Here is a 23791-nt window from a genome sequence, read left to right as displayed (position 1 = left end):
TGAAAGAAACTGCTTCTGTCTGAGTTGTAGTCTCCTATGCAGGAAGATTTCTCTCAGTTCTTTAGGAGTTGGGCTTTGATAATGCCTGTGAGCCCCTTCCAATTCAGAATATTCTATAATTGTTTGATTCCTCTGAAATTTTTTCTGATTGTATTATTTGAGTTCCTGAAATGTCTAATCAGTCTAGCCTTCAGCTTCCCTTGCTGATAGCAATTGGTGTAGTTAATAAATAGATTTGATGGCAGATTAGCAGTCCAATTTTCATCTGAGGAGTTTAGGCTACACCACATCTGTGTAAGGAATGGGAAGTTTGATTTGTGCTAGTCAAGTTGCACGCCATAGCTCTGCTCTATGACACACACGCAAAAAAAAACCAAACAAACAAACAAACAAAAAAAAACAACACCCAAAGAGATACTGTTAAAGGCAAATAAAGGCAAATTACAGGCCAATTGGACTACAACTAAACCTATTTGTTTTGTTTTTTGTTTTGGCTAGGCATTGCATATTTCTGTGTCTGATCTACTCTTGTGTATGTTAAGACCAGTGAGACAAAGTACATCCTGCTCTCCTGCCATTAGGTTCCTGGATCACTCTGATGAAAGGCTGGGGCTTTAGTTGAGTTGCAACCCTTATTTTAGAATCAATGAGTTTTCAGGATAAGGAATATTTCTTTAGATGTTATTTTTTAGATGTTATTTTTAGCTTAGGTTCTGCTTTGCAAATGTGCACCTGAACAGTTTTCCTTCAAAATAAAACCTTGCATAGTTTTGTCAGGCAATTCCTTTACATATCTTTTATTTGGCAATACTGGCTATAGCAGTGAGGCAAACAGCTGCAGAACTCAATTATTTCATACCAAATAATCCAAAATGAAGGCTTCAAGCTTTCAGCTTTGCTATGCTGAAATCAGTGGCAGTTTTTCCTCTGAAATATGAAGACCCAGGACTGCTTCTGTGATTCCAAACCATTTTTGGGGAGACTGTAAAGAATGGCTTGTGCAGTGTAAATTTAAAGCCATTTAGGAACCCTAGACTTGCATCTCTAATATCTCTTCTATTACTGAATTGTGCAGCTGTAACTCCGAAATACGCTTTGTCTCTTTCAGAGTAGTAAAGCAAAAAATTAAATCATGTACTTTGCCATTAATGAAGTCTACTTTTTTGTCTCCACATACACACAAATTGGATCTGCCTTCACAAATTTTGTCTGCATACACGCAAATTGGATCTTGAAAACAGTTCATTAAGCTCATAGCTTGTTGCGAAATTCTGCATTAGAAAAGGTCCACAATATTGTGTGTATTTTGTTAACTCAGATTTTGCCTTTCAAGATTTCATCCAAAAAGACACTGCAAATTTAGAGAGTGGAAATTCCAGGCCCACGAGACCTATGTTTTCATCTGTTACATGACAGTCTTTGAAGGTAAAAGAGCATGAATCCCCCCATTCCTAGCTTTCATTACCATTATCTTGTGCATAGCTTGAGGAATGATGTTCATAAATTAGCCAGTGGTTTTGTTTTTCGCAAGCTGCCTTTCTATGAACTGATGTGTTTTTTTAATGACCATTCTCTTGCAGGAAAGTATGGGTAGTCATATATACTAAAAGCGAATTATTTGAAATGTGAAATTGGAGTATTGGAAGAATAGTTTTGGAGTCTGGCAATGAACATGTTTTATAGGCACTATCATTTGCAAGATTTTGTTACAGCTGGTTTTAATTCATCCCAAAATTAAATTACAGAAGGGGAGAAAAATGAGATAAAGAAAAAGAGAGGCAAGGGGAAAGAGTGGCATGCCTGTTTCCCACTGACCTATATTAATTATTCCAGAGATGCTGAATAATTTTGCATAATAATGATTGCAGAAAAGACTGATACTGCTGTCTATAAAGCTTCTGAACAGTGCTTAAAAGAGTAAATCCAGTTCAGTATATTTGCCACTTGCATTGCCTGTTGATGATCAGAAACTGGAAAGATTATGGGTACGAAGCCACATGTGTAAATAGTAAAAGAAGGAATGAGAGAATCTGAAGATGATTTAGGGTTGAATTGCATCTGCTTTTTTTCTTATTATTATTCACATGGACTTAAGCATATTTCCAGCCATTTTAGAATATAATCATGGGAGGGAGAAAGGGAGTAATTTGTTTTCCTTTAGAAAATCAGTCAGAATGCAATGAAAACATGTTTTTGCAACTATCTGTGTTATTGTACTGAACATTATGCAAAATAAACAAATATAATGCCAAACTCTGGGTAGGATTTTTTAACTTATTCTCTTTCCTTTCTTTTTTTCCTCCAAGATAACACACTCTTTTTTCCCTTCTTCTATGTGCATTATTGGTTGCCAGGTGCTCTCCAGCTTTTCTACCAGGCTGTCATGACACCTCATGTGCCCTACCAGGCTTTTCTACCAGGCTGTCATGACACCTTTTTAGCCCTTCTGCTACTCTGCTGTCTTCTGCTTTCTCTTCCCTTCATTTACATGAAAATCACTCTGAAGGTTGTTTGTTGGAATATATACTATCTTTATGCCCTTCTTCTCAATTATCAGAATTCTTCTTGATACTGAAAACATTTTTATTTTCCCTGATATTTTTCCTTTCATTGCATTGCTTTCTGAATAAAAAAAAATAGAGAAAGAAAAAGAAAAAAAGACGAAACTGACACTAAAGCTGCACAACATTACTAGCTCTGTCAACAAGGTTTCTGTTAAGCCTAAGATAAAATTTGTAGATTGTAGATCCCATTAATCAGGCAACTAAAGCTTGTAAACACCACCTGCAACTTTTTGAATATATACCTCACTTTCTTCACTTGGCTGAAGTACCAGCTGTAATGTCATCCCCCATTTTTTGGCTTGCATTCAGACAAGCTACTTCCATCCCTGTTTCTTATCAGCTCATGCTGCATTTTGTATACACCAGTACCAGTGTTGTTCATCTTACTTTCTACAAAATAACACAATCTTCTTTCCATGCTCCAAACCCCAGCCTGGAAAATGTCAAACTTAAACTTCCATATAAGTACATAATTCTCAGAAGCACTGGCTTATGTGTACGAGAAGTATCATCACCAACTAGATAGTATCAGACCTACAAGAATGATTAGCAGAGTTTAATTTTTCTACCCAGTGGTGATTAGAAATGCCATTTTGCAGTCAAACCTCCCAATTTACATTTTGTGGTACAATATTAAAAAAAAAATTATACTAATTATAGGCACTCCACATATCCCCTTACTAACACACAATTTATTCTATGTAAATTTACTTTTTATGTGGAAATTCTTCTAAACTCAGATAATTTATTATGACTACAGTCTTTTCTTCAAACTACCAGATTTTAATAACTTCCATCCACTTATTTCTGATTGGCTGCATTTTAAAATCTCAATGTGTCACCTAGAAATTATTTCTTCATACTTGGAAACAAGTGCTTTTAGTATCTAGCAAATGACAGAAGCCTGGACATCTGGATTTGCAATCTTCTCAGCAAGCAGAACTGTGAATCTGTGACAATTAAGAAATAGAACAGAAAACCCCACAATGTGTCCAGTTAATGTAAATGTATAGAGAAACTTTTTTGCCCAAATCACCTGAATTGCTTCCCTTACAGTAATATTTCATGACTTGTCAGGACTCTGGGTAAATGAGAGTTTTAAATTCAGTATTTCTGGCAATTATTTTTTTTTATTTGAATAGCTCATTTTTTAGCTGTTTGATAATATGGCACCCTCAATGCCTTTAGAAAAGTGTGCTTCAATATTATGTACTTTATAAGTTTTTGACTGAAGTTCTTGGAAGTTTTCATGCTGAAATTAAACTCACTGTATCTAATTTAAATGCTTGTTTTAATATTTAAAAGAGATGGACAAAAAAAGAAATTTAAATTATACAGAAGGCTGCATATTGAGCTATTTGCCAAAATAGGAACATACTTCCAAAAAAAGACATTCTTTGAAAAAATTACTTTATAAATATTTATAATGACAAATATTAATGGAACTTTGCATTTATAGTTCACTGACAATTTTAGGTCTCTTCTCTATGCCATGTTTATTTAACACAGAGAACATTTGTTGGTATTTCCCCATTTTCTTTGTTCCTATTATTTTTCTCAACTTATCTCTGCATATTGCAATGTCTTGGGGTTCTTAGGAAAAGCCTTTAGCATGAGCCCCTCTCAATCTAAGCTACTAAGTATAACCCTCGTTATTTCTAAGTTCATGGGAGTAAACTGTTGAAAAATCTGGCTGCAAGAAAGATAATTCAAGCAGGGCACTCAACAAGGCTTCAAGGCTGAGTGAAGTTTCTCTTAAATCCCTAGAACTCCTAAGTCTCTGTGTTTTTATTTAAAGTTCTTATTTGGTCTTAGACAAGCCCGTACTTGAGGACTTCAGGTTTTCTTTCTCAGTAGGGAAATTGGTGCAGATGCAGCATCGGAGTACTTCATGGAACTGGTTCAATAAGCTGTTCTGTCAGATGCTGCACAGAGTAGTCCAGTTGTTAGTAATTTTTTGTACAGAGGAAGGGCTCCAGGTATAGTAAATCATTCTTGGCCTCTGCAAATATACAAGCACGTATATTGTAAACTGTTTTAAAGTTCTTCAACTGTTTCCACCTATTGCTGCTTAGATAGGATCTTCTACATTTCACCCACTAAGTAAACTTTAAAAAGGCTGACCCTCTTTTGTCCCATGAAATCTGATCTACCTATCACCATCAAGGGACATCTGGGATTCATCTTATCTTTTCCACCGGATTGTTGATTAATGGAAAATGTTTTGAATGGGATTCAAACATGGCAAAACTCCATGGACCTTATGAATTACAATAGGGTAAAATAGGAGGTCAAGTTAAAAAAAAAATAAAATCAATGTGAGGAAGAAAATGAAGCCATAATAATATGGGCCACATTACATGCCTAAGAAGTGAGGATGAAACTCCTGTGTATATTTTAAAATGGGTTTCACAGATCAAAGGGGTTTCTGATCACCTTTAAAATTATATATATTTTTATTGCAGTACAGGAAATCTTGACCTGACAGAATGAATAAGACTATAGGTATCCAGCACAGGCTCAGTGTTTCAGTAATATCTCATGAGACCTCATGAGATAAAAGCCATAAAAGACCCACCTAGAATTCACAGAATTAAAGAAGGAACAGTTGTTTCCTATTCATTGGAATTTTTTAATCCCTAAAAGGTCTTCATGAATAGGAAGTTTGAAGATAAATGGACCTAGATGAAACTTTCAAGTTTATTAGTTCTTTCTGATTCTTCAAGGAGTACAATGGCAGCAGTTCCTCATATCTGCAGGGTCCCATAGATAATTTCCAAAAGAAAACAAAACTGGTAAGACTTGGCTATAGTACCAAAATTGGAATAACCTGAAGCAGGACTGTAGTAGTTTTGTGGCCAGATACCAGGGCTGCTATATGCTCCAGGCCAAACACAGGCCATGCAGATATGGTTAACAAAATTCCTCACAGAACCACATAGCCCATGCAGAGATGCACTACCTCATGTTCACTGCTACACTGACTTGGCCTGTGATTCCTGGCTGTCTCAAAGTGTCTGTCAATCTGTTGTGCAGGTAGACAAGCTGCATACTGTTACAAAGCTCCCAGAATCAGACCCTTAGCTGGACCAACATGTAACTTCACTCAGAACAACGGAGCAGTGCTAGCTGATAGCCACAGAAGGTCCTCTTCCCCTAAACCATCATGCAAGTACCAAAAGCAGGCTGATTTTTTTCAAGAAGATATTTTGGAGTTAGTCTATAGTTTCTCCTGTCCAGGAGCCAGCATAAATAAGGCACAGCAAGACTGCCTCAAAACAGCAAGTGGTCTTATCTAAAAAAGGTGTGCAAAGTGTTTAGAAGAAAATAGCAATTTAGTGTTTGAAAATATACGCAAAAAACCACTGGTTTTACCTTATCTCCTGTTTCAGCAACTAGAATACTTATGTAAAGGCTGAAAACTTATATTGGGCTTTGATCATATGTTTGTCCAAATGTCAGCACAAAGAGGCTCTGATCTCCACTGACATATAATACAAACAAAAAATAGTAAATTTAAGATAAAAAAATGGATTTGCTAAGTTTTGTACAGTTCCTATATTTTTGGTCTCAGTGACCTGCTTCTAAAAATGAGAAATGTTCAGAATTCAGACTGCACATTTTCTCAACACTGTCCATTTTGTCATAAAAAAATATTATACAGCTTGTGAAGGTATTATACATGAACTTGCAAGTACTTGTGCTTTTTTAAGCCGAAGAAAAGATACTTTCTGAGGGAAAGACATCTCCAATGCCTTCAGGTAAATTTAGGATTCAGGGTTTCAGTCGGAGAAAAGTTTCTGTACCAGGCTGTGACCCTTTTTCACATCTGTGTGCCTAGATAAGTATGTGTGTCTGTGTTTCTGACTGCTTGCATGTATTCTTAATTGCTTCAAGCTTCACGTGAAAACTTTGTTAAACACAAGCTCTGCTATTTAAATCCATTGTTTTATTTTGACCACAATATCAAAGACTGGAAGTATTTAACATCAGTCCTGGTCACCTGCTGTGTCCTGAAGGCTTGTTATGTTGAAGAACATTTTTTATTTCTTTGATTAAGAAGTAAAATCCAACAAAACAAACATAGTATTGAGTTCTCTACAAATCAGGATTATGAATTCTGTGTGTCGTGTGCTTTATTGAGCCTTTTTCTCTTTGTAAAAATAAAGCTGTTACAAGCCAGGAAGTTCTGAAGGTAGAGCCAAGCTTGAACCGAACTTGAGAGTTGGCTTGGATTCTGCAACTGAGCCTTGGTTTGGGTATCTGCCAAGCCAATAGACCTGACTGTATTCATTTACAGACAGAAAAATTCACAGAAGGGTAGGCACCAGAAGATTTTGTGGTAGGAAATAAGGCCACTGTGTTCTTCTTTTCTTGTTTGAAAATAGAACTAAAGCAGATCTTGGGTCAAGCTGTAACTGTCTTATTGTTCACCCTTTGTATAAGAGCAGAACATAAAGACCACTTTTTCTCTAATTACAGAGCTATAGAGCAATAATGAATTCCCCACATATTTTTCTGCTTGCTTCAGTGTCCAAACTTTGTCTTGTATCAAAAGTTTGCCCAGATCATAAAAAGAGACTGATTGCCCCTCAGTTTTTCTTTATATTTTAAAATCAAACTGAAATACTTGCAGCTTTTTTTTTAATCTTCTGTAATATATTGATAGAAAAACTGAGTTCTCTGGCAGTAAAATACCAGTTACAGGCTTGGACTTTCAACCTCCACTTTCAAAAAGGAAAAATTAGCTCTGGGTTATTGCTCTTTGATACATATTTTTCTAGAGCTAGATTTAATCCACATCCTTTTTTCTCTTATGCTTAACTCCATTGAACTTTTTGTAATAGGAAAGCTATTACCTTTTGCTTGGATCACAGAACTTTTGGCTGGAGTTTTACCCTTTACTTTTGGGGTGCATCAGACTCAAACAGAAAGTGAATTAATTGAAAAGTTGTTCACATGGTACAAAAAAAATTAGATGACAATCTGTGGCTAAGGCCACAGCTTGTATGTGTGTATAGTTGACAACAAGAAAGGATTGGAGTGTTGTGATCCAAGATTATTCAACATTCAAATAAAATAGCCATAATCAGATTCCAACACTGAATGAGAGGCCAGAATGGCTAACCTGGGTTTAAGCCAAGGGCTTGCAAATGACAAATTCATAGCCAAGACTGTGCCGTGTTCCTTTGAGAGGAGGTTTGAAAACTTAGTTTTTAACACAGATTTTATTTTAGATTTTAATAATAAAAAATGATCCATTAATATCACAAAGTGAGATGCAGCCTTCATGCCTTTCATATCCAAAGCTGTAATAGTTTGCCCTTCTAAAAAAATGCAGAAAGCTGTTAGTGAATGAAGGGGTAAGAAAATATCTCAGAAACATAGGTGATTATTTAAATCTAAGATGTATTTTCCCTCAACAGCAATAAGACTTTCTTGAGTGGGAGCATAAGTAGTCTGTGAGTAAGGTTGTCATAAATGATTTTCTAATAGGAAGAAGTAGTTTCATGGTAAACAGCAAATACAACAAATCTATAATACAGTCCTATAAGTATTTTGTCTAGTTACGTGATTGTGTGTACATCAAAAACTTCTAACCAAGCCTACCATCAACATGTAGGATTGTCTATGATTTAGGATTTAAAAAATGTTATAGCCCTCAAGCAGAGGGGGATCAACTTTCATTTTATCTGGTACTTTACCAGATATAGCAGGAGTAGATCTCCTTATGGCAGTAAGGTGGAGGACTCCACGATCTTAATAATCTGAGGTAGTAATATTGCTTTTTTTTTTTGTCTCAGTTCTTAAGATGTTTAATGTTTTTTTGTAAAGCTTAGCTCCTATGTTCCTGTAATAATGCAAGAAATTCAAGTTACTTCTAAGAAAACCCTAGTGAATCCCTAGCTTTTGTGGTTGCTTGCAAAAGAAGACTTCAAATATCATTCTTCAAGGATCAAATACTGGAAAGGAAATAAAAAGAACTCATGTTTATTTTGCCTGAAGACTCATGATTTTAAAGCCCTTCTTGCTCTCTTGAGAACCTGTCTAATGTTCTTTAGTGCTGAGTGGCAGCATGAAAGTAAATGTGGGTAAGAAAAACCTACAATTCTTGTCAACAATGTACTTTATGCAGTAGGAGTGGTCTTTGGTTTTTATGTCGGCAGACTGAGGTCAGAGTTAGATTTATATGTCTCACAAATCTCCTGAAGAATTAAAAAAGGGGATTTTTTTTAAGGTCTTCTCAGTTGAAAGCCCCTAATTATGTGAGCTATGAAATGTTAACTTAAAGAAGTGCAAATATGTATCAAATGCTTCTGATTCACTTTGCCACAGCAACTGATTTATGTCACTGAGGGGAAAAAAAAAAAAAAGCTAGTGGCAAGAGCTTAAATAAAGAAACAATTAAATCACATCTTTCTTTATAGTTCTTTTTTCTCTCTCCTCAAGCAAAGGGTAAAACCTGTCTGGAACAGAGTGGCTGAACACACATGTTTTTCCACATATGTGCACAGGTAGAATGTGATCCAGCACGAGCATGGTGACCCTCTTTAGCTTAACCACAAGGCTGTGGTTAACATGTACAGTGCGTTTCTCATTTCCCATTTACATATGGTCTTGGTGTTCTTTCAGTACTTTCATGGAGGGAAGAAAGAAAGGTATAATCATAATGTGTCTTTTTTGTCTAAACAGAAACTGTCTCCATCTGGCAGCTGTGGAACACCGCCAGCTGCATGATACTGCAACTGGCGGTCCTGAATAGGCCAGCTGATCTTCTCCTCCTTCTTTTCTGCAGGACTGCCCGCCAGAAGCAGGTGATTTTCGTGCCCAGCAGTGCTCTGCTCACAACGATGTCAAGTACCAGGGGCAGTTGTATGAGTGGCTTCCTGTGTCTAATGACCCTGACAACCCATGCTCACTGAAGTGCCAAGCCAGAGGAACGGCTCTGGTTGTGGAGCTGGCACCAAAAGTTCTGGATGGGACACGGTGCTACACTGAATCCCTGGACATGTGCATCAGTGGCTTATGCCAAGTAAGGAAAGAAGACCTGCCTCAGCCCCTCTCCTCATGACTCCCCTCCTCAGGTCTCTCTCACATGCTCACTCCCTCTTCTCCTCCATACTTGTGCAATTTTAGGGTCTTTATTTTAATTATCTGGTTTCATTTACTTGAATTAATTTCTTTTACTGCTGTTTTGTTGGGATTTGTTTTGGGGGGGAGGGGGTAGAAGGGAGAGAGATGTATAATCTCAAGTGTTATTTTCTCACTTTATGCTGCTCCCTTGGGGCTCTTTTGAAGGATTTTATTATATGTTTTTGAACCTTTCTCTACAGCTAGCTGCAGTAGCATATCTGATTTGAAGCTCCAAGTATAAAATAGTTTTGTAGCTTTTAATTTAGATACATCAAAGTTTTCAACGTCTGTCAATCAAATTACATTACCTTTGAGGATTATTTTTCCCTGTAAATCAGAAACCTGCATGGCAGTAGATGAGGCACTAAAGTGAAAAACCTGCCATTCCTTCTGTAGGATTAATCAAGCTGCTACATCGCTTGGGACCTTAGCATTCCTTATCTGTTAACAAGGAGAAAAGGGGACTTTTCAACCCTTCACAGTGTGTGGCGATCTCTTGGTCATTCAGCCAATTTATTTACATCCTAATTTGGTTTTTTATTACCTTTGTGCTTTATTTATACATTGGTGCTCTATCATTGCTCCTCTTAAATTACTTACTCTACCTACATTAGTAAGATATTCTTCTAAACTACATGTAGGCTACTGGTTGATGAAGGGAAGGACTTTTTCACCATCTCTGTTAGGTTTTGATCACACCTAAGTCTCAAAAACAGTTGAGTGTAGATTCATGTTTCATTGCACGGTGACCTTCAAATCTATGTAAACTTGATGTGGTTTTGGCTTTCTGGTGTATTTTCAACTGCTTTTGGGGTTTTTTTGGAGAAGGTTTCCTCCCTATTTTTTCAACTGCTTTTGGGTTTTTTGGGGGGAAGGTTTTCTCCCTATTTCTTTTCTCTTTGATTTTCTGTTCTGAGCCAGAAGCAGTCCTGAAGCAAATGAAATAGAGTAGATAGTTCCTGCGTTACTGTCATTTGTGATCTGAAGAAGGCAATCATCTAAACCTCTTGACCTAAACCAAGGGCATTCTCAAATTTCTAGATTGCCTAATGAGACGGACTATTTTTAGTCTTGTTTTCTGTTTTCAAATCTTTTAAAAGCTTGACTGGAAGCACAAAAATCTGGATGGGAAAAAGATTCAAAGTTTTTTGCATATAGTGGCCTAGGATTTACGAGCAGGATGATTTCTGGCTTAGTCCAAATATGAAGCATACTTTTTCCCAAGAAAACTTTCCCTCATAAACAGAGTTCCTAAGCATCTAAAACAAACTCATTTGCATTCTCATGGCATTCTTTCTTGGAAGTCTGAAGGTAGCTGCAATGCTAAAACTATAAATACTGATGTTATTTCTCTGTGGCTTGAGAATAGATATATTATACTAGCACTAGTGTCCCTGAGTAATTTTAGTTAAACTAACTCTTTTCTTATATACCCTAAAATGGTATAATAATTTTTAATATTTAAATTACTTTAATATATAAATTACTTTATTTTACCATGTTCTTCAGCATTCAGTTTCTTCAACAAATTTGCCATATATTTACAATTACTGCATTTTTGAGGACGACCAAAAAAATTAAACTATAAATGCTCATCCTGCATTCCTCACAGTGAAAAATGGATGTGTTAAATTTAAATCAATTCAAAATATTATTGTCTGAGTGTATCCCTGTTAGCTTGCCAAATCTTTGTGACAGTAAAGGTACTGCATTAAAAAAATCCATAATTAGATTTGTCCTAACTATATGCTTTAGGAGAGAAATTGCCTTGCCATCAATCACAGCAATAGTTCATCCTACATAAGTAGTCCAGAATGGTAAAGAGTATGGAATTGCCACAATAAATTGTGAGCTTCATTTAAAAGCAATGATCTTCTGTTGCTTCTATAAAGGTTATTTTAAAAGATTGGGAAACCATAGTGTTATAGAAAAAACAGTGGGGCATTCTTTCTCTGTAACATTTGTGAAAAATAAACTTATTTCTTTAGTTATAGGGAATGAATGTAAACTTCAGAGAATACAAAATGTGATTTTAGAAATTATTTCTATTCATTTGCAGTAGGAGCTGCAGGCTACCACTTACCTAAAGTGGTTGACATACTGTAAACATGATAATCTTGGGTCTCAGTAGTTTGTGAGAGTTCATAATGATCCTGGAAGAAAACCAACATTTTCATGAGATGTCTCTGGAACAGCATGATTTGGGGCAGTGCAGCAGACAACTGTAATAATCTACATATGGTTTGTCACACCTGCAAAAAATGAAGTCTCCTAAGATGTATCTTCCATATATAAGGTCCTGAAGATTAAAAAATGAAGTATGTTTCTTATGTAGTTTAACAACAGCAAGAGCTGGATTTTGCACCTGGTACAGGGTAACCCTGGCTTTGTATGCAGATTGGAGAATGAGATGCAGCAGAACAGCCCTGCAGAAAGGGACCTGGGGGTCCTGGTTGATGGCAAGTTGAATGTGAGTCAGCAGTGCCCTGGCAGCCAGGAGGGCCAGCCCTGTCCTGGGTGGCACCAGGCACAGCATCGCCAGCCGGGCAAGGGAGGGATTGTCCTGCTCTGCTCTGAGCTGGGGCAGCCTCGCCCCGAGTGCTGGGGGCTGGTTTGAATGTTACAATGAAAGAAAGACATTAAACTGTCTTTCTTTCATTGTTAGAGAGTGTCCAATGGGTCACAAAGATCATGAAGGGTTTTGAGGGGAAGACGTATGAGGAGTGGCTGAGGTCACTTTTTCTGCTCAGCCTGGAGGAGAAGACTGAGGGGAAATCTCTTTGTGGCCTTCTACATGCTCATGAGGGTAAAAGGAAGTACCCATCCCTTCACTCACATGTCCAGTGACAGGACTTTGGGAAATAGCATGAAGCTGAGTAGAAGAAGGTTTAAATTGGATATAAGAATAGAGATTCTTCACCCAGAGTTGGTTGGGCACTGTAATAGGCTCCCCAGCAAAGTGGTCGCAGCAGCAGCCTGTTTGACTTTAAGAAGATTTGTACAATGCTCTCAGGCATGTGTTCTGATACTTGGAGTGTCCTGCACAGGGACAGCTGTTGGACTACATGATCCAGATGGGTCCTTTCCAACTCAGCATATTCTATGATTCTATAATAATGGGTCCTTTGCAACAATTGCACTGTGTTGAAGGTGACGAGATATGTTTTCTGGATTGCTCAGAGCAAAACTACTGAAAGCAACTTCAAGTTTACCCTCCGGTCAGCTTGCATTGATCCAAGTGTTATGGCAACCAAGATATTCTTGAGATACAATATTATACATAAAACATATCTTTATTTAATATGTTCAAGAGTCCTGGATTAGTAAAAGTGATGTTAAGATCAGTTTATGCTTACGTAGACATAGAGCATTTTTCCCAGTAGGTCAAACAACCATGTTAATTATCTTAACTAATCATAGGAATATATTTCTTTGTGTGTAAGACTTGGGTCAACCCATAGCTTATTGTGTGGTCACCAACTGTTCTTCATATTATTGAAATTAAAGGTTAGGTGCTTCTGTGTGCCTCAGTACTCACTCCTGATTTAAAGGTGATGGATTTCACTCTCATTGACAAGAATGTAATTGTAAAAAGGTGCAATATTTGGAAATTTTAACATCCTTCTCTCATATTTATCCTTTATTTTTCATACAGTTTGGAGGTTTAAGATTACCAGTACCTTAGTTGCATATTTATGAGTCTTTGTTTAATTATGAGATTTTGAACTGAAGCCTTTGTTTTGCCTGCTGGCCATTTAGTAAAGTCAGAAGAGACGTCTGATTCTATTCAGGGCAAGCAAAGCCAAATTTGTGTATAGAACAAGCTGAATCCCTGAATCTTTGACTCCAGGAGTAAGGTTAGAGATTTTTAAAATATTTTTATTTTATTTTGGGAGATAAAGTGCTGGAGAAGTTATTCAGTAGCTGATTCAGATATATTCCAAGGCATAGTCCAGTACCCATGACTATGTGATAGTTCAGAAATCGGGCTAGCTGTGAGCATTTTGCCTGTCTCCATATTATATAAACATGTATCTTTCCATATTGTATAAATGCATTTTTCCCATGAAGAGATGTATAACTTGCCTTTGTTCTTTGTGTGAAACACCTAAGAAATCTTAGAAATTAATATTGGAACATATTTTTTTTTCTCTGTAGTTTTACTCTTAAATGCATTGTGACACAGATCAAACAACAGCATTTTTCAAACAAAAAAAAACCACTCAGACTGTTATATGTTCTATTTCTTCCTAATCTTATTGTTCCTCCTGAACATTTTGCATTCCCTCCTCTGTGGACCTCCATGTAATTTGGATGTGCTTTCTTTCTCCTTTTGTTAAAGAAATACAGATTACTTCTCAGATCTTTGGGTCTCATTTTGAGTTTACCTCAGCTAATAATATGTCCCATTGGTGTATTACAACTGGCTTGAACCTCTGAAATCAATAGAATGGTCTTTAAGGAAATAGTGATTTGAAGTTCCACATTATGAAATGTCTTTATAGATAGATAGAATTAATGCATGTGCTGAGGACAAAACATTTAAAACTTCCAGTTTCTAGTTTAATTTTCCCTGTTTGCAAAATCAATTCCTGTACTTCAAATCCTTTTTTATGGTTTTGAGAGTATAAGCAATTTCTGCATACAACAGTTGAGGCTGCAAAGTTGGAGAATGGTGGCTTGATCCTGGCTGGATGCCAGGCACCCACCAAAGCTGCTCTCTGCAACCACATGGGGAGAGAAATTTTAACTGAATGGTCATAGGTTTAGATAAGGAATGGAAGAGGTTACTCACTGATTACTGTCATGGGCAAAACAGACTTGGGGAAATGAATTGAATTTATTGCCAATAAAAAATCAGAGGAAGATAAAGAGAAGTAAAATAAATCTCAAAAAACATCTTCCCCCCTACCTCTCCCTCCTTTCCTCTTCCTCCTCCCTGTGAGCAATAAAAGCAGATGGGGAGCAGAGGTTACAATCAGTTCATCGCACATTGCTCCTGCCACTGCTCAGGGAGAGGAATCATTCCCCTGCTCCAGTGTGGGATCCCTCCCAGGGGAGAGAGTTCTCCATGAACTTCTTCAGCATAAGTCTATCTTGCAAGCCACAGCTCTTCACAAACTGCTCCAAAGTGGGTCACTTACCACAGGGTGCAATCCTTCAGGAACAGCTTGCTCCTCCTTTTATTTGAAATCAAGCTCATACTTTGTTGTCACACTTCACATCATCACAGAAAAAAAAGAAAAAGAAAAAAACCCAAGAAAATTGCAGCACTGAGCGTGTGTGTTGGAATACTGATTTATACGTTATGTTTCATGCAGCTCACACCTTGTGTTCAGTCTCTCTGAAAAGGAAGCAACATGGGTATTTTCATTCCTTCTTCCACTTCCTTCCTTCCTTTTAGTAATGTAGACAAAATCTCCTTTGTGTTATTGGGTTTCCCTGTCACAATCTCTTAGTCTTTCTGATGCAAGGGAAATATTCTATTTTAATTTTCATTATTTTTCTATTTTCCTCATCCCTTTCACTTCTTCCTGTTATTGTAGTCTTCATATTTAGTTCTCTCAACATAATTTTTGCCTTCTGCTTGTGTGAATTCTGAAAAATGTTCTTCTTCTTACATCTGGCAAGGAAGAACAAGAAAGTCTTGGCTTCCTCTAATGGGTGATCAAGGACTATTCAAGGCTGCTTCTATCTTCAGGACAGATGTCAGAATCTATGTGTTGCTGTATAATTCCAGATCCAGGGTAATTTTTATGGTTTTCATTAAAGATGTGGCCAAAGAGTAAATTCTGTATTTTCCCAAAAGCATGTCCCATCACTATCATAGCCAAATCCTCACCTCGTGTAAATGAGTATTGCTCCCCTGAAGTCACAATCATGAAGACGATGTTTTCAGCCTGGGCAGCCTCTTTTGCTTACACAGCCGGAGAGACCCTTCTGCTATCCTTTCAGTCTCTCCAGCCCAGGGATCCCAGGGAACCACATGAGACATAAGCTTCTGTGAAGTGTATGATTTGTGGGCTTGCTTTAAACATTTCAGCCATTGCTCAGGACAACATCAGTTCTTCTCTGAGAAAAATCATGACAGCTGCACCATTTTTATGTTGATAGGTTAGACACTGAACATGTCCTTAACTAAACTATCTGCTGAAAGGATGAAACAGTGTTAGGTTTCCAATCAAAGGGAAAAAGTGTAGCCATGATCTATGAAAGATAAACTTCAGCAGAAAATTCTGAAAAAAAAAAATATGCTAAAATTAACAGCACCATTTGTCTGAAAAGTCAAAACCAGTTATACTAGTCAAATAAATTGATGAGAAATGTATTTGGGAAGACTTACAGACTGATTTCTTGTTTATGTAGAAGTGTAAGACCTATTAATTCCTTAAATTTCTCTGAAGAAGCAAGATAAAAGAGTTCTATTTTTCTTTCTGCTTTCTACATAAAACTTGAAGAGCTATTCTTCTGTTGATAAACCAAGCCTAATTCTAATTCTATTAAAGCTTTCATTATTATTATCATTATTATTATTATTGTTATTGTTATTACGATTATTGTTGTTGTTAATAATAATAACAATAACAATAACAATAATAATAATAATAATAATAATAATTCTGTGAAGTGTATGATTTGTGGGCTTGCTTTAAACATTTCAGCCATTGCTCAGGACAACATCAGTTCTTCTCTGAGAAAAATCATGACAGCTGCACCATTTTTATGTTGATAGGTTAGACACTGAACATGTCCTTAACTAAACTATCTGCTGAAAGGATGAAACAGTGTTAGGTTTCCAATCAAAGGGAAAAAGTGTAGCCATGATCTATGAAAGATAAACTTCAGCAGAAAATTCTGAAAAAAAAAAAATTATGCTAAAATTAACAGCACCATTTGTCTGAAAAGTCAAAACCAGTTATACTAGTCAAATAAATTGATGAGAAATGTATTTGGGAAGACTTACAGACTGATTTCTTGTTTATGTAGAAGTGTAAGACCTATTAATTCCTTAAATTTCTCTGAAGAAGCAAGATAAAAGAGTTCTATTTTTCTTTCTGCTTTCTACATAAAACTTGAAGAGCTATTCTTCTGTTGATAAACCAAGCCTAATTCTAATTCTATTAAAGCTTTCATTATTATTATCATTATTATTATTATTGTTATTGTTATTACGATTATTGTTGTTGTTAATAATAATAACAATAACAATAACAATAATAATAATAATAATAATAATAATAATAATAATAATAATAATAATAATATTACTGTTATTGCTGGGGTTTTTTATTAAAGACCATAAAATTACTTAATCTATATGGTAGAATAACATGATGAATCATATTATAGTTCTAATTGTAGGATCAGATCCAATGATTGCAAAACTGGGGTTTTTTAAGAAGGCTGTTAACTAAATTTGTTATTACAAAAAAGTTGTTTAGGACCAAAACCAGCCTTTTGTTTTCTCACAAAAATGGATAACTTTCTCCTTTACATTCTCTTAATTTTACAGGTTATTTGTTAAATCCCAGAAATATTATATTAATATATTAATGTTTATATTAATATAATGTTTACTATTTACAGAGTATTAAATTTCTCTTTAAAGATCTACTTTCACATAATACTGACGGTAGTTTTTTAAAAAAATCTGATTTACTGATTTCTAAGAGTTTATTTTACTGTGCTGCATAGTGAATTCAAGTTAGCTAACAAGCTTAGTTGTCTTTAGCTAACTTTAATTACCTGTAGCTGGTCAGAAGTCAGACTTGGTGATCTTGGAGGTTTTATTTTGATTCTGTGCTCAGCCAGTAGCTGGGGGGTTGACCTAGATGACCTTTAGAGGTCCCTTACAACCCAAACTAGTCCTTGGCTCTATTTTGTGGTTCTAGATACACCAATACTTAAATGACTCTGTCTGTGTATGTGCGTCTGTGTGTCTAGACTGGGAAATTCTGCTCCACTTTAAATAGGTAACTGTGCTGTATGTCCTGTGTGTCATGACTTCATGATAGAGAGTTTCTCCTTCTCTCTTCTGAACGCATCCTCTCCTGTTTCCAGTTCAGCCCAAAATACAGAGATAATCAGGATAACAGTGTCGCATGTTTGGAGTCTGGTGTATGGAAATTTTACTCATTGGCACAGTAAATCTGCATGAGACAGGTAAAAATAAGATTAGGTGGTCACCTCAGCAGGCTCTTGAAGGCTTATAAGCCTGCCTTGGGCCCTGACTGTCCATGTGGGATACACTTGGGATATAGCTGCAGGAATTTGCAGCTGGGCCATTGACTGCTCCTAGTCATTCCTTAGCTTGGGTTCTGATTTCTTTGCATGCCTTGCTTTCAAGTCAACTCCAGTTCTGGGGAATGAAAACACCAGGAGTCTATCCTGCCCCATGTTAACCCCTGATCTGCATTTTTCCACCCTGCAACATTATTATTCTAATAGTGGAGACTGTTCTTGTCCTCCTTGAGCACTGGTAACAAGGAGGATTGTGTGCTGATTTTCTCAAGATCCCTTTTTGTCTGCACTTAGACCTTATCTAACTGTGAATACTCTGAGCCAGTAACTTCCAGTAGGAGATTTTTACCTGTGTTTCTGTCTTTCACACATGCAGGAGGACTGAAAGTGCCATTATTTGCCTGTTTGATGACAAGGTAGAGAAATGAATGGCTTTTGTTTTATTAATTCTCAATAAAAACATCATTTGTATTTCCACCAACCCATATTATTTTAGAGGTATTTTGTCCCCCATGACAACTTCCAGTAATAATCTTTTTCTTCTGCCACAACTATGACAGAAATCAGGTCATAAAAAAAAATTATTTGTGGAAAAATAAGTCAAAGTATTACGTAGTGCAGAGACTTCAGTCTTGTGTAGTTTGGCTATTTCTGCCTCCTGTTTGTAACCCTTTTTTTTTTTCTTTATAGTCCATTGAAACCTAGATGTCTTTTGCGGAGATAACATTTCAGAAAGTACTGAATTCTTTGTCTGTTGGTCATATGTTTTGAACCTGTGTTGGGCTGAATGACTGAATTGTTGTTTGAATATTTTGCAGGTAGCACATCATGATTTTGTTCTCTTGTTGATGAATTTCAGTTTTTCTGAGGCAAAAAAGTAGCTTTTCCCCCAGTGTGATGTCTTTCCAGCACACAGAAAGGAGTGGGGTAGAGAACCATGATTCATAATAGTAGCCAAATGCTTAAATTGCTATCATCATGCCAGGTAGGAACAGTTTTGTGGTGGAGAGTGGAAGGGAAATGGGATTATCTTTTGTGTGTGAAAGAATTCTCAGTTGCACTATTAGAACTCCCTTGCTCTGAGTTACCAGCTTTTTACTTTCTGGACTAACAGAGGTTAGCACATCTGCAGAGATACTTTGTTCTAGTCTTTTAGCAGAAACAAGTCCTGTTCTCCAATGCTGACCAACTTATCTACTGCTCACATGTCTTTGACCAGCAGCACTCACAGCAGCTCCCTTAGCTGGTGGCAGAGGGAGGAACATTGTCATTTGGAGGCTTGACAATAATAAGAAATTTAAAAGAAGAACTTGGAGACTTCTAAGGCTTCTCTTTCAGTTACCAGGAAATAATCTCTCTTCATGTATTCCTCTAGTACACCTAAAAACCTGAGTTGTTAGACTGGTGCACTGGCTTTATTGCTATATGAGGATGGCAAGATGTCTGCAATGGTGCAGCAGTTTTTAGAGTCCTCAGCAAAACAGATTTGTGATTCTCATTGAAAACCTTGGCAAGGGGTCCAGTTACTTGGACAGGTGTGTTGCAGGCATGAGAGATAGTTTCCTCTGTTATCCTAAATGTCTTCTAGGGCCTGCATACATTCCTTTTACACACTGAGCAGCAGCATGGAGTACCATATAGACTAGCTGAGCTGTTTCAGCAGTAGCCTGGGGACAAGTAGCATTTCTCAAGTATTTGAACTGTGGAAGATATCTGTTCCTTGATAACACAGATTATGTGACTGTCAAAGCACCAGAAAATCTTTGCTGGCACTGGTATAGCAAAGCTCGGCAGCTGGATCCCCATTGATCCAGCCAACAGAGGACTGACTCCTGCCAACAAAAGAAGCTTGTACAGCCCAAGAGAAGAGAGCTCTGAATAGCAATTTCAAGCATGTCGTGAAGTCACCAGAGCTTACAAAGAGTCGCAGTCAAAAGTAATGTGTCACAAGTGTCAATTAAATGCTTTTACAATTAGTTTCTCATGTTCTAGGAGAAAAGAGTAAGTCCAGCAGGCAGAATTTTCTCTTGGTTTCTCAAGGACGTTGCTACCTCTGAGGGAGAGCTGCCTTGATGAATTTTGTGATAGACTGGCCTTTGCAGTCACTTTCTGATGTAGTGTTTTAATATTCTTCAAAAACTGACAAATCTTTCCCCTGGAACTGCTAAGATATCCAGACAATAGATGTGATTCTTCTGGAGAAACACAAGTATTTCAGTAATGATCTGCTAAAGAGAAGTAGCTAAAAAAGCAAAGTTAGGGGTTCTTTTCTCCTTCTTCAAGAAATACACATAAGGACATGTAAGGACAAAGGAGAAACTAATTTTTACTCCAACTCAATATCAATATGTAAACCTAAATGCAGCGAAAACCAAAGTGTAAATGAAATTATAAATGAATATGATTAATCACAGAAGCTTCTTTTCTTCCTGTTGTTGCCTGTTTATAAACTCTTGGAAGTTAGTTCTGTTTGAATGTTGCTTCTTACACAGCAGTAGCCTGTGGACTTTTGTATCATCAGAGGATGAACTACAGGGAGCTTTGTTCATACATCTGTGGACTCTCCTATGGTGGCTCACACAAAAAAACCTGGTTGGTTAAAAATGACTAAACCTGAAAAATTCAATCTTTTTTTTTATCTTGGGAGATTCCTCCTAATTAAATTTGCATGTAACAAGTAAACTTTTCCCCACATCCAAGACTTTAGACCATCTGTAATCCTTATTTAGAAGTGGCACCTTTAAAAATAGTTTAATTTCTATTTTTTTTAATTAAGGGTAGCTTCAGAGCAACTTTATATTTATTTTTCCCTGAGAGAAAAATAAGAAATAGAAATTTCTCTTCAGTTCCTTCTGCTGTTGGGTATTTGCTGTTTGCTTCTAGGGCTTTGGCTGAACCATTGATTCCCAAAGTATTGTGTCTGCTGTGCTGGTTGAGTGAGGCTATATAAGGGTCTTTGTTTAAATATATTAATAGCAGAGATCTCTGGTTACCTGAAATGATGGGACAGGTACCAAGCAGGATTTGCAGATTGGTTGCAGTGAATTAGTGGTAGATAAGGCAACCAGCAGCAACAAATTTATAATCTGGCCAGCCATGTTTCATGTGTTGGAAGGTGTATCTTAGCCACTTCAATGGCTGTATTTAACAATTGGGGTACTCATAAGTAACTGAAGTTTGTTTCTCACTGCCTGAACAGTTGTAAGGTATATTTCTCTTGAATACCAAGCAAGTACACTGATTGCACATGCTACTGGGCCTTCTGTTACCAGCATAGTTACAAATTACCTTGCCATTGTGGAAATCATCTTATGGTCATTGATTATAGTTGGATTGTGGTGTACCTCCACTGGAATTCCTGGGGACCTGTGGGAGTCATGCCTTGTGCCTGGTGCTGGTCAAGATTGCCTGTGATGGGATAATGTCATGAGGCTGTGCCAGAAAAATGCTGGGGCTGTACAATGTAATCGCAAAGGCATCAGTGCGCTGAAGGGCAGATACCTCATCAGCAGAAGCTGCAAGTCCTCATGTCACAGACACCAACACAGACCCAGTTTGCTGTACAAGCTCAAGCTTGTTCTCTCCCCAGTAAATTGAAGAGTAATGCAGCTCTTCATGCTGATTCTGTAAAACAGGATTTTGAACCCAGTTGAAATGATGGCTCTAATCCAAAACCTTTTCAACTGAGCAGTGACAATCCGCACAAGTCCCACATTGAGCCCCACATTAGTATCTATGTGAAGGGCAACTTTGTTTTTCTCAGATTCTCAGAACTTCTTGCGTTTGAACTGCAGACATGCCCCTTGAAAAACAGAGAGATTTATTTATAATTGCCTGGATTTGCAAGCTTGCTTTATTACATTATTTCCTGCTTAGGATTTCTTAATACTGAATAGAAATTATTATGAAAACTTCTTACTTCAGGGCATTTCCAGACTAGCAGGGCTGGAGCAGAACCTGTCATTGCTGGTCCAGTTTTATTTCTGGAAAAATCTGCTAAACTGAGCCAGAGTTCAAGTCCACAAGGGGAACACATACACTTATAACACTCATGCACGCACTCAATGATTTAGTTCCAACTCCTGTTGTGGGACTTTTAGCCCGATGCTTTTAAATAACATGCAAGTAGTTGATCTACAAACTTGATAGTCATCTCTTTTCTTGCAGCATCCTGTAAAAATTATTTTGCAATGTGTCTCAAAGTCAGGAATATCGTTATTTTTGTTCTGTCAAACCATGGGCTGTCAGGTGGAGTAAGGGGGGGCTTGGGGGGAGGAAGATGGGGGGAGAGTCAAACTCAGCATGAAGTCTGGGACTTCAGCCTAAAATATAATATGGAATCTTTACCTCTGAGTAGAACTGTGGTACCTTATGCCAGAAAACAATACAGGATTGGCCAACTAGGGATTAGCTGTTATTATTCTGGCTTTTTGTTGCTGGACTTTCTACGCTAAACCCATAAGGAAAATAAAAAATCAGCTCACTTTAGAGGTTGTGAAGAAGGTCTGGGCAGGCAGTTGGTACTCATCTGTGATTTCCTCACTCTGGTACTACATGATTGACAGTTTCCATATTCTGAGAGCCATCCAGAGCTCTGCAAAATCTAGCTCTACTGCTTTAAGGGCATTTAACCTCAACAGTAATGAGCTTCATAGAAGCACCTTTAGAAACACATAAGAGTTTCATCCAAAACTTATCAAACTTATAAGTGCATGTTCTTGATTTTAATGGAGTTTGGATTAGATAGTCAGGGAACTTAATGGAGCTGCTTCTGACATTTTGTGGAGTAACAATGTGCAGTTCAAGCCTCTGACCACACTTCAGCAACTTGAAACTCAAAAGATTTCAGTGTGGAAAGTCTGTGCTTCATTACTCTGCTTTAAGGGGAGGAAGCTTAACATGTAATAGAAATGAGTATGAAAACTGCTTACTTCAAAACATTTCCAGGCACAATTTGTTGTAGTAATCCATTTTCCTTTCTAGTGGAGTCTTCCTTCCCAGGCTTTTATGGATTGAAAAAGACTTCATCACCCTAAACCCCCCAGGATATATTGAGATCAGAACTAGAATGCATTGGAAAGGGAAGTTTCTATTCCACAGAAACTTCAGGATTTCAACATTAGATCCAGTTTCAAACCAAGACATGGAGTTGACATTTCAAAGCTTTTTGGAGAGTGAAATATTGCCTAGACTTATGATTCAAAATTGTCATTAAGGTGTTTCAAACTGTGTCCCCCAAACCATTACTATGAGCTGTAGATCGGAGGTACAAGGTATTTCCTTGGCTTACCATGGTGATGAAGCAGTGCCTTCCATGGTGCTTATTTTTATGACAAGATCCTCAGCCACCTCTCGTGAACAGACCCACACATTGTCTTGGCAGACTTTTCTAGTTCTGCAGACCAAGTCAGTCTACTGTTTTTGGTAGCTGGCCTCACGTAGTATCTTGCATCTTCAACATCTCTGATTATAGCCATTTTAAAACATTCCCTCTGTGTTTTGTTCGTGCTTTCTGGGTAAATGCTGAAAGAAAAAATTCTGCCTTCCTGTTCCTTGTTAACCCTTTGCAGATTTCTGGGTGAGTGGTGACATATTTTCACCTCTTCCATAACCTTTTTTAGTGAGTTCTCTGCAGCCTTGATGGACAGTGAAAATAATATTATGGAAATTACATGTTCTCAACTCAGCTAAACTTTTGTTTCTTCTGTTCAGAGACAAAAGATATTGCTCTCATGAGCTGTGTATTTTTTCAGGAGCACTTCAATATTTCCTTGTCTGATCTTTTGCTGTCACAAAAGTCCAGCCTGCAAAATGTTTTCATGTAAGAGCTACTAAAAACTCATATAAGAGAT

The 23791-nt window shown here is 37.2% G+C and overlaps 1 protein-coding gene across 4 annotated transcripts in view; it reads left to right on the top strand.

Moving 5' to 3' along the window:
- The window catches only part of ADAMTSL1 (ADAMTS like 1), a 389415-nt gene that overhangs the window by 240146 nt on the left and 125478 nt on the right, over positions 1-23791 (top strand). For 3 of the 4 annotated variants that reach the window (XM_039729898.1, XM_039729897.1, XM_039729899.1), the window contains one exon: positions 9361-9597. In XM_039729898.1, the coding sequence (XP_039585832.1) occupies positions 9361-9597 (237 nt within the window). The remainder of the gene's footprint in view (positions 1-9360; positions 9598-23791) is intronic. The other variant, XM_039729900.1, reaches the window with a different exon arrangement.

This window comes from Passer montanus, unplaced genomic scaffold, assembly GCF_014805655.1.
Source record: "Passer montanus isolate IOZ18808 unplaced genomic scaffold, ASM1480565v1 scaffold7, whole genome shotgun sequence".
NCBI classification, from domain to species: domain Eukaryota; kingdom Metazoa; phylum Chordata; class Aves; order Passeriformes; family Passeridae; genus Passer; species Passer montanus.
The sequence above is the reverse complement of the archived record's forward strand: the minus strand, read 5'-3'. Positions and strand labels throughout refer to the sequence as shown.